Source organism: Misgurnus anguillicaudatus, chromosome 1, assembly GCF_027580225.2.
Source record: "Misgurnus anguillicaudatus chromosome 1, ASM2758022v2, whole genome shotgun sequence".
Taxonomy (NCBI): domain Eukaryota; kingdom Metazoa; phylum Chordata; class Actinopteri; order Cypriniformes; family Cobitidae; genus Misgurnus; species Misgurnus anguillicaudatus.
Window position 1 is genome coordinate 10,097,543 of NC_073337.2, and position 18,383 is coordinate 10,115,925.

Below are 18,383 nucleotides of genomic sequence, written 5' to 3' on the forward strand. Positions count from 1 at the left end.
AGGGATGATTAGTAGGCCAATGGGCAAGTTTGGCCAGGATGCCGGGGCACACCCCTACTCTTTTTCGAAGGACATCCTGGGATTTTTAATGACCACAGAGAGTCAGGACCTCGGTTTAACGTCTCATCCGAAGGACGGTGCTTTTTTTGACAGTATAGTGTCCCTGTGACTATACTGGGGCATTAGGACCCACACAGACCACAGGGTGAGCACCCCCTGCTGGCCTCACTAACACCTCTACCAGCAGCAACCTGGTTTTCCCAGGTGGTCTCCCATCCAAGTACTGACCAGGCTCAGCCCTGCTTAGCTTCAGTGGGCAAGCTGTCTTGGGCTACAGGGTGATATGGCTGTTGGCCTTGTAGATCACCTGAAGAACAAAACATCCCATCAGACAACTGATACCAAACTCACTGTTTCATTTGCATCGGCTATTAATGGTTTTTGTTGTTAACCACTTGCGTATCTCTGAACTCACCACAATGAGGAAGAACACCATGCACAACAAGGAGAAGCCACTCGTGTATCCCAGGTAACCTGAAACAAAATGCAAATTTTGAGCATCAAAACAAACACCCCATACAAATGCAAACAAAACTAGTGAACACCAGCTAAACCAGCATAAGCACCAGCATTAGCACCAGCATCCCATGCCATAATTCCCATGCTGGTCCATGCTGGTTTGATGCTGGTTTTTTTCAGCAGGGCCATGCCGTGTTTTTGACCTTTTTTTCGTAAAATGAAGACTTACCCAAGTTTTTAAGCAATGAGAGGGGTAAAATGAGGCCCACGGTGACGATCAGCACGAGGTAGTCGCCGTTAGTGTACCAGGAACTGCAAAAAACAAAATAAAAATGTACATCAGTGTTTATAGGACAAATGACCGCAGCTGTTCACGAACATCCTGTTCTTAGACTCACAGCTGTTTGTGGTATGTAACTTTTGTCTCTACTGCATACGAGGCCGTGTTTCATGTGGTTTTGGACCATGTAAGGTCCTAAATCTTTGATGTCACTGTTTGTTGTATTTGGTCACTGGGACAAAACTAAATGGTTGTCTTTGACTATCAGACCTACAATACACCACCCCGACCGGACAGATGTACAATACAGCACTCGTACTGTTCTGAGCCAAGCTTTAGAAACAAACAAGAGTACAACAACAAAGGGCCTGTGCATCCAGATCCATCACAGCTCGTACCTAATCTCTAAGCTGCCGACTCAAAACAGAATATGAATGTGAATCTTACTTGTCATTGGTGTCCAGAAAGGACTTGATGACTATCGGTAGTTCGTACTTCACAATGAAGAGATAGCTGGCCATAGCTGTGGATTAAACAGAATTGAAATAATTTAAGCTTTTAAAAACAAAACAAAAACAAACTTCTCATAAGAATTTTCGCAGGATTTTAACTCCAAAGTTTTGCATGGTGATTGAGCAAGAGGCGGCCAGTTTGCCGGGAATAACGAACGCTTTATACCCCAGCTGTTCGTAAACCATAGACCCTGGACAGAGAGAAAGAGCATTAAAACTCATACAATCACATTTAACAATAAAAACACACTCACAGTAAAACTGGTAAGAGACTCACCTCCTTCGTTGGCTGTTTTGAGTAGCAAATGTACAGAGTACAAGGAGAAGATTAATACTGCCACAAGCAGGATCCTGTTCACAAGCAAAGAAACATTCTTGAATTATTCATAATGCCCACAAGCACTCATGAGGAGCTTTTTCGTCCCATGAAAAAACATTTAAATGAACATAAAATTGCATATTACATATTGATGAAATATAAAAAAAAAAAACATGTTCAACTTTACATCCAATATTAATGTGTGGAGAGACACAATCATCCCAATTCAGTCTCATCTGTCTCAACTACACATAATGATCCTCTTCATTACAGTCTGTTATACGAGCACACAAACTCACAGTATAAGGAAGAGACTCTCACACAGTCATCTGATCCATTGTATGCTTGCATTAACCAGACCGAACCCTTTATAACCTACTTGACCTTTAGTACATTTCCATCTCACATGCTAAACACTACAGCATCACTATTTAACTTCTGCTTTAATCGCACACTAATGCTTTCCCTGCAAATACCTTCCTGGAAAAAATCCAGTGAACTGGATTTCTTCACCTTAATACCTTTATATAACAGAAGAAACCCTATAGCACACTTGTCAGGAGATTACCACATGCACACACACACACACACACACACACACACACACACACACACACACACACACACACACACACACACACACACACACACACACACACACACACACACACACACACAGCATTGTTTGTAAACACTAAGCACAGTTTTCCAAGTCTTACTCTATCAGATTTAGATTTACTCAACACATTCTGAGGCAAATAGCTGGACACATTAACAGTTTTAATGTTCATAATCACATAAACTACAACAAGACCTAATTGGTATCAGATGATTTTGTTTGATATAAAGATATGGGGGTGGTTTCCCAGACAGGGATTAGACTAGTCCTAGACTAAAATAAATGTAAGAGCTGTGCCCTTTGTTTTGCCTCAAAATGCACACAGGTAATGTTTTTAGTAAGGCCTGTTTATATATATATTTTCTATTTAAACTAAGGCCTAGTCTTGGTTTAACATAATCCCTGTTCGGGAAACCACCCCATAATTTCTGTAATTTCCTCTACAGACAAGGTAAAATACATGCTTTACATAAACTCAATACTCACACAAACAGGGCGATGCCAGTATTGGCCATGGCATAGGAAAGCCCCAGTATTCCACTTCCCATGATGGCATTGCCGAGATTAAACACTGACATCCCAAACGACGCTGAGCCGGGAGTCTAAAGCAACAAGAGGAAAAAGATTTATACCGTACATGTTTAAAAAAAACGATTAAACTCCTCTGACCAGATGAACCACTTACATATTCATTCTCATATTTCTTCTTGCCAGATAGAAAGTTCTTGCTTTCTGCATCCACGTCGACATACTGCAAACTGTAACCACATTAAATCAGTGTTTGACTGCATATAACAGGTGATTTATTGTGATGATAATGACCAAACAAAATTGTATGCAGGTTTTACCCGTTAATAGGAGTTTTGGTTGGACTTTCTTTATAACCGTCGTATTCATTGCTGTTGGTGCTGCTGTTGTCCACGTCTAAAGTGCTGAAATTGCTCATCTCTGTTTTACCAGGAGCTTTGTTCATTCTGTAACAGAAACAATGTTCTGATTACTTTATATCAATTTAAATCTTATACACTGTAGTGAGGATTCATCGATCAAAAATGATTAAGTGTAATATTAATATCTACTATTTTTTATAATCTCTGGTGTAGCCAAAAATCTGAAGGACTGTCCAAGCGCGTTCACTTTTCCTAGGTCTAGCACGCGTCCCCGTAATTGTTTTACCCATATGCAAAATTACATGCTGGATTTACCCGTTACTAGGAGTTTTGTTTGGACTTTCTTGAAAACCGTAGTATTGATTAATATGAGTTTTGTTAGGACTTTCTTGATAATTGTGGGGTTCATTGCCGTTGGTGCTGATGTTGTTCATGTCTAAAGGCCTGAAATGACTCATCTGCGTTTTACCAGAGGCTTTATTTATTCTGTAACAGAAACATTATTCTGATTACTCTATATGAATTTGAATCTTATACCCTTTAGCGAGAATTTATCCATTAAAAATGGTTAAGTATAATATTAATATCTAATATTTTTTATCATCTCTGGTGTAGCCAGAAATCTGAAAGACTGTCAAAGCATGCTCACTTTTTCTAGGTCTATGTGCGCGCGTAATTGTATGCACTAAGCAGGTTTTACCAATATGCAAAATTATGCAATATGCTGGTTTTACCCGTGCATAAGAGTTTTGTTTGGACTTTCTCGATAACCGTTGCATTCACTGCTTGTCCATTTCTAAAATGCTGAAGTTACTCATGTCTTGTTTACTAGACATGAGGCTTTTTTCATTATGTAACAGAAACATTATTCTGATTAACCTACTGTATGAATTTACATTCATATTTACATTTACAATTAATACTAAATCTTATACACTTTAGTGAGGATTCATCCATTAAAATTTTTCAAGTATAATATTTATATGTAGTTCTAAACCTAGGTTCGGGAGGAGTCTAAACATTCAGGCCTGTCAACCATCATTATGGGCGTATATAAAAATGATTAAGTATAATATTTATATATTTTTTCTCTTTATTTATAATATTTATATCTTATTTTTTATAATTTCAAGCAGGGACATGCATAGATTGCTCAGGTTCCCTGGGCAACTGCCCATATGCCCTTCCGAGGTGGAAAAAAATCTTACTTTTACTTCGTTACACGGGACGCATTCCTTCCTTTCTGTATGTTAATTAATTACGAAATGTGTATTTTATTTTTAAATTGCCGTCTTGTGTTTCTGGGACATTCGCGAATTAATGACTCATTAGCCGATTCCTTACCAAGTATTGCAAATAAATGAATCTTTGTCAGGATGTACGAATGAACCCAATCGCAGATGATGTTGGGGTAACAGAAAACACTTTATTAACATGCAACAAGAAAACAAAAACCCTCGTGGGGGTTCACAACAGGAAACATGAAAAACAGGCAATCACATATAACATGAAACTAGACTAGACTTGAAACCTTGGCTAGATACTTCACATGAACCACTAAACAACACCAAATGAACCTGCACAGAACTAATGACAAGAGAACATTATATAAGAGAACAAGATAACGAGGAGGGAACAGGTGATGGGAATAAGTAATAATTAACAATAAGCAGGAGAACGAGGGGGCGGGGACAAATGACAAGACACTGGAGGCACATGCCACAGTAAACAAGGCATGAGCCTCCACATAAGGCCTGGGACTGGCAGAACCCTGCCACCATGACAAAATACAAATACAACATAAGACTTCAAGGCAGAGTCCTGACAGTCTTTTGTGTCGTTTTTTTACAAAGCAAATGGGCCAAACTTTTGAATTGGTTTGCTAATCAGTTTAAATGAATTGTTCAGATCGCTGCAAAAACTGAATCGTCTGATGCGGATTAACCTGTGTAGCCTATGTTGAAACACGCAGAAAGGAAAGAATGTTGGATGACGTGAATACTAATTTACTAATCTTTTAACTTAAAGCAAAACTTCACACATGTACCTGCCATTAACCTATATGTGCAACCTGTTCGTCGTCAGACCCAGTTACTCTTGCACAACCTACAGAAACACTGTACCACAGGTTGAAGAAAATCCATCGATGATTGACATCTGATTCACTGTATACTGTAGCCAACTGTATGGGTAGTGCTTTTCACAACACACACGTGACATGAGATTCACAACATAAGAAAACATGAGTTTTGTCTAAAATCAGTTTGTATCATGTAAATGTAAACCATTTATTCAAAATGGTTCCCTGATGAAAAACAGCATAGACCAGAATAATACCCATGCTGGTCCATCCTGGTTTGTTGGTGGTTTAACTGGTGGTCAAAACACAACATATGCTGGTCTTGCTGGTATGCTGTTTTTTTCAGCAGGGTTAAAGGGATAGTTCAGCCAAAAGTGATATTAAACCCATGATTTACTCACCACCAAGCCGTCCGAGATGCACAGTGCCGGTCTTTCCTATACGCAAAATTACAAATTACGCAATTTGCATAGGGCCTCGCACCCCTAGGGGGCCCCCTTGATCTCAGAATTATTTAAAACCATTATACAAAAAAAAATTATTATTATGTTTAATGAAAACAAGACGCTATAACTTAAATAATTTGCAAACTTCCGAATTTATGCGGGTTTTTAAAAATACTTAATGATTTCTTATCACTGATATGTACTCGGACAACATGCAGGCAGTTTCTCAATTTTCTCACATTTGTAGGCTGCATTATGCGTCATAAAAACGTATTTCAGAATATTAACAATTATAATGTTGACTATTATTCTTAGTTAATGGTTAATTGTTATATTATGCTTATGACTTGCAAATGAAATGCTTATTTAAAGGAACAGTATGTAAGAAATTTAGGTCAATGAATCATAAAATGGCCCTGATATGTCACTAGACATTAAGAAATCATTCACATTTCAAATACTTATATCACTGACAACAGCGGTCCAGCCAGGATATTGTCATTTAAAAAGTGGAGTTGCAGCCCTCAACTGATGTTTACGTTGTCATTTTGTGTATTAGCCACCAGTTGTGTGATTGCAGTACCAGTTTTAGCCACAAGTTTTGTGATTGCAGTACCAGTTTTGGCCACAATCCTACATACTGTTCCTTTAACTTAAATAAATCAGGCTTGATAACGTATGCAGCGCGCATATGCGACATCCGGAGGTTGCAGCCTTCAAATTTAGAAACGAGGTAAGAAAGGTGCCCACCGAGAAAACTTAATAGAAGACTTGAAATTTGTAAAGGATTAAAGTATATGTCTCTCGTTTAATTACAGTGTGTTAACTGGATAACGCTGGATATAACTCATTGTATAGTTTAATAAAATTATGTATTTTGATTACACAAATCAAACCTAACTATAGTGATTGTTTTACTAGCTGCTGACCAGCATAGGGAATCTCTATGGCTAATTTATAAGACATGTTACTGATACAGTACTGTGTGTTGTACTTTTTCTTATTAATTGAGTCTTTTTGGGCATCTTATGCCTAGAATTATTTAAAGCGTAACTAAACCCCTGGTCAGAGCCTGACTCCACCCACTGGCAATATTTGAAAAATGAAAGAAAAGTGGGCAGATCCCAACAGAGATAAATGGGACGAACTAAGCTCGTACCAAGCATGTGGTGAGATCGTAACAAGGGCGTGGTGAGCTTGAACCTGCTTACGTCACGAGTTACTTTTTGGACCCAACATCCAATAGGAAAATTCAACTGCAGTAGCCACCGTTCAACCTGAAGAGGGCAGCACTCAGACGTTTTTACACCATATTTTGTAGTATTGAAACACTTTATATCCAAATGTCAAAAAACTTACTAAAATCAATGAACAGCACTAATAAAGCATCATTCTTACAGATCATTAACTAAAAAAAGTTGGTTAAGGGTTTAGTTACTCTTTAAGCAGGTTGATTCTTTTAACTTTCTTTAAAGTTTGATCAATTGTGCATAATGACATGTGCAACAAATGGATATAGGGTGTCAAACTCATAGATTTGCAATATTTAAAATCAGACACTCTTTTTAAAATATTTGGGGTCAACCTCTGGGACAGCTTTAAAGGGACACTTCACCCATTTGCATTAAGCTGTGTATAGTTAGAACTCCAGTCATGTTTTTGAATGGTCATGCATCATTTTCTCAGTTGCTGCTGAGACAGGAGAAATACAGATTTCAGTGTTGCACTTCCTTCTTTCAATGATGTAAAAATCATCATTTTGCATCATTGAAACAAGGAAGTGCAATGTCTTTGTTGAGGGAGTGAGACTACAAACACCCCTTTTCTCTGTCAAATAGGCACCAAATTCTGAATGTATGTTACATTTCGACTACAAATATGACACACTTTCAATAAAGATTAATGTTTCTACGGGTGAAATGCTCTTTTAAAGCTGAAACTTATCAAATCCTATCAGAGGTCCAGAATGTCATTGAAACGCACCAGTGGCTTTGCTGTCATCAGTATTAAACATGTTACCCCTCGAAGTACCCCTCCCCACAGAGCCCCCTCCCCCCCACATAAAAAATTCCAATTTAACCCTTGTGTATTAACAGTATGTATTTATATTTAATTTAATTTGATTTATTACATTCATTTAGATCAGGTTAATTTTTTAGTGCTTCTCACAACACATTTTAAATCAAAACAACATTACAGCAAATACATGTTTCATGTTATAATCAGCAAGTTTATCAGTCAGGGTTTCAAAGTAATGTGCATATGGGAATAATATACAGCTATAAGATAATACACTATGTGGTTAGTTAACAACTAACAGCAAGATTGACTGGGTTTTACCCAGATAGCACAGGTACGTCTGTAAGATGTCTGGTAAAGATCTGGAGATCTGGAATACATGGTGTGTAAAAACACCTTATAAAGGAAAAGAGCTGCTTTACATACATTCTAAATCAAAAACGTCTTGCAGACATCTTCAATATGTCTATATGACATCTTTTAGGAGACATCTCACAGACATATTGCAGATGAGAAAACAAACTAAATAAGACATATTGCAGATGTAAACGCAGACATCAAATAGACGTCTCCGAGATGTATGTGTGCTATCAGGGTCTTAATGCACTGACAGAGGGCCCCTCAGCATCTAGGACCGGCACTGGAGATGCACATGTCCATCATTTTTCAGACGAACACATTTTCAGTTATTACATTTGGAGAAAGCTATCAGTGACTTGATAGGATATTGGTATAGGGATTTTCATGACTTACGTCATGCTTTTCTGTGTTATTATTAGAAGTAGTTAAGGTTATTGAGTGCTGTATTTCAGTGTTTTACTTCTTTGTGTTATGTATATATATTTTAATAAAGACCCTGTTATTCTCAGTCCTTTATATAGCCCGTGATTTTTTTTTGGGGGGGAGGGTACCCTGTTTTTTTAGGTCCAAGCAACTGCCCCTCAAAATTCCTGTGCATGTCCCTGATCTCTGGTGTAGCCAGAAATCTGAAGGACTGTCAAAGCGCGCTCACTTTTCCTAGTTCTATGTGCAAGCTTAATTGTATGCAGGTTTTACCTGTTAATAAGAGTTTTATTTTGACTTTTTTGATAACCAATGATGTATTTATTGCAGTTGGTGCTGCTGTTGTACATGTCTAAAGTCCTGAAATGACTCATCTCTGTTTTACCAGGGGCTTTGTTCACTCACCGTAGTGAGGATTCATCCATTAAAATTAATAAGTATTTATATTAATAATTTGTTAATATCTAATATTTGTATGATCTCTGTTGTAGCAAGAAATCTGAAGGACTGCCAAAGCCTTTTCTGGGTCTAGCACACGCCCGCCCATTATGACATTCTTGATAACCGTAGTGTTCATTAATGGGAGTTTTGTTTGGACTTTCTTGAGAACCAGTGCATTCATTAATACGAGTTTTGTTTGGACTTTCTTGATAACCGTAGTGCATTCATTAATATTAGTTTTGTTTGGACTTTCTTGATAACCGTAGTATTCATTGCAGTTGGCACTGCTGTTATCCACGTCTGAAGTTTTGAAATGACTCAACTCTGTTTTACCAGAGGCTTTGTTCATTCTGTAACAGAAAATTTATTCTGATTACTTTATATGAATTTGGATCTTATATACTTTGGTGAGGATTCATCCATTAAAAATTAATTAAGTATAATATTTATATCTAATACTTTTTTATGACCTTTGGTGTAACCAGATATATATGCAGCTAAATGTTGTGCTATATGAAGAGTTGCCATTAGGGGGCAACAGTGTTCTATATTAGAGTGAGTTCTGTACTGAAAAAAGCAGTTAAAGAAGTGAGTGAATCAGCAAACACCGTGTGAGTGTTGCTCTGTGTGTTACGATAAAATTTTTATATACATACATCAGCAAGCAACATTATATATAGTGATTACGTTTATGGCTCGCTTTTATGCGGATCAGGAAGCTTTTCGCGTCCAATAGAGACAGAGCGCAGCGCGTCACAGCCTGAAAACCACGCCCACCGGGGGGGAAGCAATCCAACAGTCTCCATTGACTTTGTATTGGAAAAGGCCGCCTCCTTGTCATTTCTGGCTAATAACAAAAAACTGAATAATGCCTAAAAGCTGCTTTGTGACAATATGTACAGCTAACAAGCCAAAGAACCCAGAAATAAGTTTTTATAAGCTGTCGAGCCGTAAAAGCCAGTCTTTAAGGAGAATAAAGTGGATCGCCGACTACGTTTCCCCCTGTTGGACGCAGTTTTACTAATAGAGACAGAGCGCAGTTATGCAAATTTGAAAACCACGCCCACCGGGGGGAATTCAATAGGGATGGGCGATACCAGTTATTTTCTTGTCGATCCGATACAAAGTACTTTTAAGACAAGTATCGCCGATTCCGATACCGATTCCGATACTTTTATGAAATATTTTTATGTATGTATTAAAGTTTATTAAAGTGATTTTATGGGGTCTTTTGATAGCCATCATTATTAATATCAAATAATAGACATGACACCTTTTTGCACTGCACACCACATTTCTTCCCTTTATACGTTTTTGAGATAAAACAAGTGAATGTTGAAATTAACATTTTCCTCTTGAGCCTGTTTTTTCTTTGACTGATAAAGTCTACTGCGAGGCTTCATCATTATTAACAGAATGCAACAATGCACTTAAACCCCTTTTTTAAACCTGCCTGCGCCGACTGAGGGTGCTGGTAGTGACTGAACGAATGAACACACGCTGTAATACAGCAAAAGGAGATGGGACTGAATGAGCGAACGAACGAACGAAGGAACGCGTGATACAGCGGAAGGAGATAAGACTGAATGAGCAAACGCAGTAATACAGCGGAAGAAGATAGTTCCCACTGACGTTACGATTTAAGTCTATTTATATACAAAACAGCGTCCAATTATTACTAAATATTCAAACAAACAAATAGAATCGATACTTGTACTTGAGAATCGATCCTTTTGATACAAAGGCAGGATCGGAAATATCGATACTTTAGGATCGATCCGCCCATCCCTAGAATTCAATCCAACCGTCTCCATTGACTTTGTATTGCGAGAAGCCGCCTCCTTGTCATTTCTGGCTTATAACAAAAAACTGAATAATGCCTAAAAGCTGCTGTGTGACAATATGTACAGCTAACAAGCCAAAGAACCCAGAAATAAGTTTTTATAAGCTGTCGAGCCGTAAAACCCAGCCTTTAAGGAGAAAAAAGTGGATCGCCGACTACGTTTCCCTCTAGTGGGCGCAGTTCAACTAATAGTAGTACTATGAAAAGTTGCCTGTTTCCATTTTTGTGTCTTTAAACGCTTGTTTTTTGGGGTCGACAGCCTATAAAAACTTATTTACAGATTAAACTTAAAAACAGAATAATACATAAAAGCTGCTGTGTGACAAGGTGTACATCTAACACGCCAAAAAAATAAATAAATACGTTTTTATAAGCTGTCGACTTCAAAAAACGAGCGTTTAGACACAGAAATGGAAACAGGCAACTTTTTATGGTACTCCTATTAGTAAAACTGCGTCCAATAGGGGGAAACGTAGTCGGCGATCCACTTTATTCTCCTTAAAGACTGGGTTTTACGGCTCGACAGCTTATAAAAACTTATTTCTGGGTTCTTTGGCTTGTTAGCTGTACATATTGTCACAAAGCAGCTTTTAGGCATTATTCGGTTTTTTGTTATAAGCCAGAAATGACAAGGAGGCGGCCTTTTGCAATACAAAGTCGATAGGTGTGTTCGACTTCATGAGGCGCTGCGCAGACCGATCGGCGGCTGACTTGAAGCAGTGCATTCCGGTTAGTAATTTTGTCCGACTTAAGCTGGCGCTGCAGGCACGTGACTGTGTCATGTGGTTTTTAAGTACCGCGAGAGCGGTTTGAGATCAGCCGCCTGAGTTAGCCAGCGCAGTTCGCGAAGAGGAGCTGCATGGGCTGTAATGACGACACAGCTGTTTCACGATTGGTCGGATTCACCACATGACAACAATCAAGTGTATTTCGTGTTTATTTTCACGCCCTCAGTTCCACAAATGCTCATAAAGCTGTATTTTTATAACAGTTAAAGCTATTTTCATGTAGACACGATGTTATATTGTGTCATCTTCATCAAAATAAAATGGATAAAAAACGTAGACCCCACTACATTGGTATTTAAATAATATATGCTTATGTAGAACTTTATTCTTGTAAAAACAGATGCTGTAAGCCTCTTCAATTCCACTCATGCTCATACACGGACATTCAAAACAGTATAATTCACTTTTTATGTAGTTTAAATCTTACAAATCATGTTTAATGCGATTAAGCAAGCAAACGGCACGTGATCAGCCATGCGTGCAGCAAGCTACAGGAACCACAGCGCGTCCGACTTCACGTCTCCGTTTTCAGCTCCTCCCCGCCTGCACGCGGCTAATCTCGCCGATCGGTTACACCCAGCCACAGCCTATGTCGAACACACCTAATGGAGACTGTTTGATTGCTTTCCCCCCCGGTGGGCGTGGTTTTCAGGTTGTGACGCGCTGCGCCCTGTCTCTATTCGAAACTAGAATTAGTACGTCCCAAATCGTAGTATGTTGAAATGAGTATCCCAAAGATACCCGGATGGTCTACTATTTCCGGTTAGATTTCGAAGTGCAGATCGATCCACACTCTAACGGCTAATATTGCCCACAACCCATTGCGTGCGGGAGGGAGGAGCTGTGTGGGGATGTAAACATGGCAGCCAGACGCAGCAGCGGAGATGCGCCCTCAGCTTTTAAGTGTAAGAATTCTAATGTTTAACCCTAATTAAAGTTATCTTTCATTGTCTCGTAATATTCGGTTGATGTTGTGAAAATAAAGTACCATGGCTGTAGTACTTTGTCATGCATGTGTCTTTTTATGTATTTCTTTTTATGTTTCTGTCTTAGATTTATACCTATAAACCCTTATGAAAATAAACACCTTTTACTACACTAACCATAGTTTAAGCACACTGACTTATTTGTCGTAATACTGTGGCTGTACAAATGTTAACTTCATTAAGAAATATGGTTACTACACTTTTACTATAGTAAAAGCATGGTTCATTTTCAACGCTGTATTTTTGATTTGCATACATAAGTATAAAATAAGCATGAAATACGTTAAACAATAGTTATACTATAAACTTTTACTATTTTGACTTCAAAATAAGTAGCTTTCGTTACACACATTGTTGCACATGAACATCATAACCAGCCGCCTCACAAACGACCTGCGTGTGCGTAACTAGGCAACCACGTTGTCCTTCACGTTGCATGACGTCATCGAAGTACGTCCCAGAACGTGCATACTCTTTTGTTACACACTCAAAAGTATGTACATTTTCCTCACAAAAACAGTGGCTGTTTCTCAATTCCAAGAACGCAAAGAACGGACTTGCGTCCTCGTGGAGATCGGTCTTGCCAGGCGACCTTGGAAGAACGAACTCGGAAGTTTTGCCGCAATGACTTCTGGGGCGTAAAGCGATTTCAGCAAGTCTGCACTCGATGCATCCTCGATATCAAGAACACATCCGGGTATTTTCATGCGTCCTCTGTCCTTGCGTTCTTGAGAATTGGAATGAACTTCGACCGTTAGTGATGACGTAGAGCGAGGACACGAGGACGCAAGATTGCTGAAGAACGCATATTGAGAAACAGCCAGTACATACTTTTAGGTCGTAGTATAAGTAGGCGAATTGGGACTCAGCATCGGACTTGTGTCCTTCGTAGTTCGAACTTGCAAGTTCAGACTCGGAAGAACGAACTCCTGACGCGAAATGCATTATGGGAAACTTCGCTGTCATAAGTCCACACAAGTCTCCTCTGATGCATCCTTGATAAAATGGGCTGATCAAGAACACATCCGGGGATTTTATGTGAACTTGCGCTTGATGCGAACTTTGAATTGGAACAGTACTTGGGCCGCGACTGATGACGTTTCACAAGTCCACAAGAACGCAAGTACAGACAAGAACGCATATTGAGAAACGGCTATTATATACGTAGACACCTCATGGCGTGCTGGAACGCATCAAGCGTCGGCGCCATATTGGATGGGTCTCCTCACTGCACGCTAGCACCAGAGTCAATGGGAGTTAACGGAAAGAAAGCCATACTATGGCCGTATTTTGTGCAGTTTACGGTTGCAATAACCGGGGCAGTACTGATTCCAGATCACATGGGATTACATTTCACAAGTAAGATTGAACAATCATTTTGGTTATTTTACGTTATTATTTATAATATTATGTCAATGTTCAGCAGGAACTACTCTCTCTCTCATGATCTCTCGCTGTTTTTTCTTCACATTTGAAGGTTTCCCAGTGATACAGGCATGAGAAGGCAATGGGAAGTTGCTATAAAACGGGAGGGTTTTGTTGTGACAGAGTCGTCAAAGCTCTGTAGCAAAGATTCGTTTTTAGCAACAGCCACTAGATGGCGCTTCAGTAGCGCGGCCGCTAATTGGAATGGAAATTCTCACAGCCAATTCATTCTCAATTCATTCATATTAAAATTAATTTAATACCTAATTACATAAAATACATAATTACGTAAAAATTACATACAAAATTGTGTACTAAAGTACTTTTTAAGTCAAAGTAAAAAAGTAGATGTTTAATGTACTTAAATATAAACCAAAAACTTGAAATTATGAAATGTAGTTGAGTAAAAATTATGATAATATGTTTTGGAATATAAGTTTTCCACTGATAAAATACAGATACTTGAAAATTTACTTTTATGTAGAAAGTAAAATACTTAAGTAGTGTCTGCATCTGTCAATATGCCATAAAGAGCATAATACAAAGTATTTTAGCATGAAAGCAGTATTTCAATGTGTGACAGCGTCCTGTATCATAACTAAATCTCTGCCGCTTAAAACAACTTAAACCTTGTGAAAATCCGGTAAAAATTAGGGGAGTTATGATTATTCCTCATTAGAAATGAATGCAAGGGAGCGCACTGGAGACCCATCCAAGATTGCGGCCGCCCGTTACGTCAGCTCCAATAGGCAGCTCAGTCTACGAGGTGTCTACGTATATAATGTCTATGTCAGGTACTGTCTGCTGCCAGTGGCAGCAACTTCCTGCTGCCAGCTGACGATTTTTCGCTGAACCCCCTCTCCGTTTTTGTGACCGTTTTTTTATTTCACATATATCATTATCTTTAAGATGTTTGTTTAACTTCAGTTAATTCAGTTCTGTATGTTCTGTTGGTTTATTTTATCCCAACGTTTATCTAGTGTTAAAAACTGAAACAGAAAGTGCTTCTGGACCAGTGTTGTTCACATCCTTTGAAATGGTCCATAGCCCTCTTCGTGGTTTACCCTCAGTTATTAACAAAGAATATTATTAAGACTAAAGAATCAGATAATAGCAATCTGTGTTATAAGTTAATTAATTATTTCAAGGGAATAAAAGCGGATCGCGGAAAATATTCTTGCCGATTAGCTAACGTTACCGATCTCCATAAGACATATCATATCACCGAGGCACAATTATGTCGGGCAAGTACATGCGATCGTCGGTAAGAGCTAATTTGCTGTAAACGGATGTGCTGAAATAACATGACGAAACACGAAGAAGAAATTAAACACATCCATTTACATTTGGACAAGCCCAAAAATAGCAATGAATAAATACAGACAATAATAAACAAATGAAATTAAATAAATACGAACAGAATGTAATTCTTGTTAAAAACTTGAAACACACGTGAATACTGTTGAACAACTGGTGTGAAATCTTACCTCAAGAATTAAAGAACACAGATCAGTTTCTTCAGATCCTGTTGATAGAAATAAAGTTGTGTAGAATGTTCCAGTTATCCGATCAATTGATTTATAATATATTATATTATAACATGGATTAATAAAGTAACTGAATCATAAATAGTAGTACTACTAAAGCCAATACTATTTCAGCATAATAGTATTAAAGCTGATGGTTAAAGAAGCTGTCCCGGAATCCGACTCGTCTTGTCTGTCCTGTCGCTCCGGCTGTCGCACCAGCCACCAGCACGCAAGGGGTGGAGCCCAATGACGAGGATTGTATACAAACATAGAGCAGGTTACTTTCCATCAGCTCAGACCCTGGCATATGAAGACAGATCTTCATCAACTACAAAACTAAATGAATATCTGTTTTATATCAATTGTTTCTCGTAGACAGAGCAAACTCCTGCTTTACACATTTCATAATTGAAGACTGCAAAATTTTACAAAGCCTGTGTCTCATCTACAGTTTCACAGATCTCAACTGTGCTCAGATTTGCCAAGATACTGAAGTCAGTATTTCTCAACAAATGGTCTTTACCATAGACTTTCATGAAAATTAATAATAGTAATATAATAATAGACATGGTTACCACAAATTGACTATTATAACAACAAATTTGTGATTTACTAGTGAGAGATTAACCCAGTGGGGAATGTTTCCCATGCAAACTGTAGCTACCAGGTCTGTTGGGACTCTTAAACATCAGCAATCTACATTTAACACTGGTGATTTTGCTTTCTGTATATTAAATATAGTTGTCAAGTTTAACTACCCACAGAACATTTTCTAGGAAAGCTGCAGAATAGGGGTGGGCAACTCCTGGTCCTGAGGGCCACAGCCCAGCAGAGTTTAGCTCCAACCCTATTCAAACACAGCTGAAAAATCTAATTGAAGTCTTCGGGACTGTTTGGAAATGACATTCAGGTGTGTTTGATTAAGTTTGAAGCTAAACTCTGCAGGACTGTGGCCCTCAATGCCCACCCCTGCTGTAGAACATTCTCAAAGGTGCAAGCGTGAGATTTGAGATAACCAGCAAAGTTTTTTCTGCAATAGCCTCCCATGGACACTGTTCGTGTGAATGTTTTTTTAAAAGTGGATTTACGCATATTAATGTTCTCATATGTCAGGAGATACCTTCATCAGCACAGATCTTTATTTCTCACCCTTATGCTATGTCACTTGTTTGAGTATTTTACAGTTCACTCTCAAATTAATCTTTGTAGGATGTCCTATCCTAGGGAGAGGTACAATGGTGCTGAATTTCTTCCAGTGGTATACAATCTGCCCGACTGCGTACTAAAGGAGGCCCAAGTATACAGTAATTCCTTCGTAAACCCTTTAGATTTTTGAACTTGTTCACCTCTTCTCTAGACATAGCAGATCATACATGATTCGGGGTAGAAGTTACTTGTGAAGTACCTATCACTTTTTCACAGCTAAGTAAAAACTGAATTGAATGCATTTTGATGCATGTTTCAGAATAAGCTTCAATGCTCTGGAAGTAATTATAAGGACTCCCATGCCTGTCTGTATACAGATGTTTGGGATATTGACAGCTGATCCATCAGACCGGAAAGCAAACACTACATGATAGGAAGTGAAGCGCACCATCTCATCTGCATGCATGTGAAGCAGTACAAATGCACATAAAGTATGACTGCATCTGCGATTTTCTAATTTGTAAGTCCCTTTGGATAAAAGGGTTTGCTTAATGAATAAATGTTAAATGTTAATGAGCAGTAATGCTGGTATTTGCTCTGCAGGGTTTGATTAGATGCAGGTTGTATTATATTAGGACATTTAGGTAGTTTTTACAAACGAACCTTATAAAAAACATTACTGGTGTGCATCTTGAGACAAAACAAGGGCATTGATATTGGTTAAGATATGTTGGTGAAAGATGATTTTAAATTAAGACAGCTTAAACATGCTTTTTAGTCTGGAACTAAAAAGCCCTGTCCAGGAAATCGTCCCTTGGGAAGGTACACTCAGTTACTTACATTTTATTTAAATTTTCACAAAATATTTGTGACTGTTATTGTATAAAACTTTTTATTAAAAATAATTATTTCTTTTCTAATGTCTACTGTGCAATTGTATGCAGACCATTTTTGTATGTTTGCAATTTTAAGATATTACTAATAAATAAAAATAAATAAAATGTTACAAAATAGTTTGAGTGTTTCTTTTTCTATTAGGAAAACGGGGAATAAACAATTCAGCATGGTTCCTTACCAATATAATTTTACCAATATACATTTTCAGTTTGGGTAAATTAAAATAAGAATGCTACCACAATTTAAAAAAGTTAATTGGGCAAAAACATGTTTCTTATATTCAATTGGCTCAACCTGTTATTTCCCATTGAGCTAATGTTTAAAGATCGTTGGCACAATTGATAAAATTCAATTCACAGAAAATCTATTGGCCCAAGTGATAATTGTCAATGTTAGCAGTCACTAGAAAATTTTGAGTTAGGGAGGCAATTTTTTTTACAGTGTACACAATTATTTTAAGGTATATATATATATATATATATATATATATATATATATATATATATATATATATATAATTTATAATACACATGGTGTTTAATAATAACTTGGGCAGACAACCTTCAGACCTACACCTTTTGATGTATTGATTACTAGCAAAAGCATGGTACTGAAATTAACCATGGTTTTACTACAGTTAAAACCAAAAAAGCATGGTTAATTTTCGTAAGGGTGTGTTTTCCACTTGCTTCAGGGTGATGAGAGACCCCGATTTCTGCAGATTTAATTTTTCAATAATAACACTGACTGTACAATATCTTTCATGAAGTCCCTTCCTTCCCTAGATACAAATTAAATGTTTCTTTCTCTTTTCTGCTGAACACAGTTGTATCGTATTTAAATGGCTGAATGGGATTTTAC

At 37.9% G+C, this 18,383-nt stretch overlaps 1 protein-coding gene across 2 annotated transcripts; it reads right to left on the reverse strand.

Moving 5' to 3' along the window:
• Positions 1 to 381: 381 nt before the first annotated feature.
• Positions 382 to 15,685, reverse strand: LOC141362412 (sodium-coupled neutral amino acid symporter 2-like). 2 transcript variants are annotated; one of them, XM_073864467.1, is made up of 9 exons: positions 3,455 to 3,938; positions 3,098 to 3,223; positions 2,935 to 3,007; positions 2,736 to 2,851; positions 1,589 to 1,662; positions 1,410 to 1,502; positions 1,247 to 1,322; positions 749 to 831; positions 382 to 534 (listed from the first exon to the last, which is right to left on the reverse strand). In XM_073864467.1, the coding sequence occupies exons 1-9, from the start codon at positions 3,595 to 3,597 to the stop codon at positions 416 to 418; spliced, it is 903 nt and encodes a 300-aa protein (XP_073720568.1). In that variant the 5' UTR covers positions 3,598 to 3,938; the 3' UTR covers positions 382 to 415. The 2 variants fall into 2 exon arrangements, with proteins under 2 accessions (XP_073720568.1, XP_073720625.1); XM_073864524.1 differs by lacking the exon at positions 3,455 to 3,938 and adding an exon at positions 15,438 to 15,685 and having other exon boundaries at positions 383 to 534.
• Positions 15,686 to 18,383: the final 2,698 nt, after the last annotated feature.

Excerpts from the sequence above, each read along its gene's own strand:
- LOC141362412 (XM_073864467.1), bottom strand. The coding sequence starts at position 3,597 with ATGAGTCATTTCAGGCCTTTAGACATGAACAACATCAGCACCAACGGC. Across the intron at positions 1,663-2,735 it reads ACTGGCATCGCCCTGTTTGT|GATCCTGCTTGTGGCAGTAT; the intron begins GTGAGTATTGAG and ends GCTTGTGAACAG. Across the intron at positions 1,503-1,588 it reads CAAAACAGCCAACGAAGGAG|GGTCTATGGTTTACGAACAG; the intron begins GTGAGTCTCTTA and ends CTCTCTGTCCAG.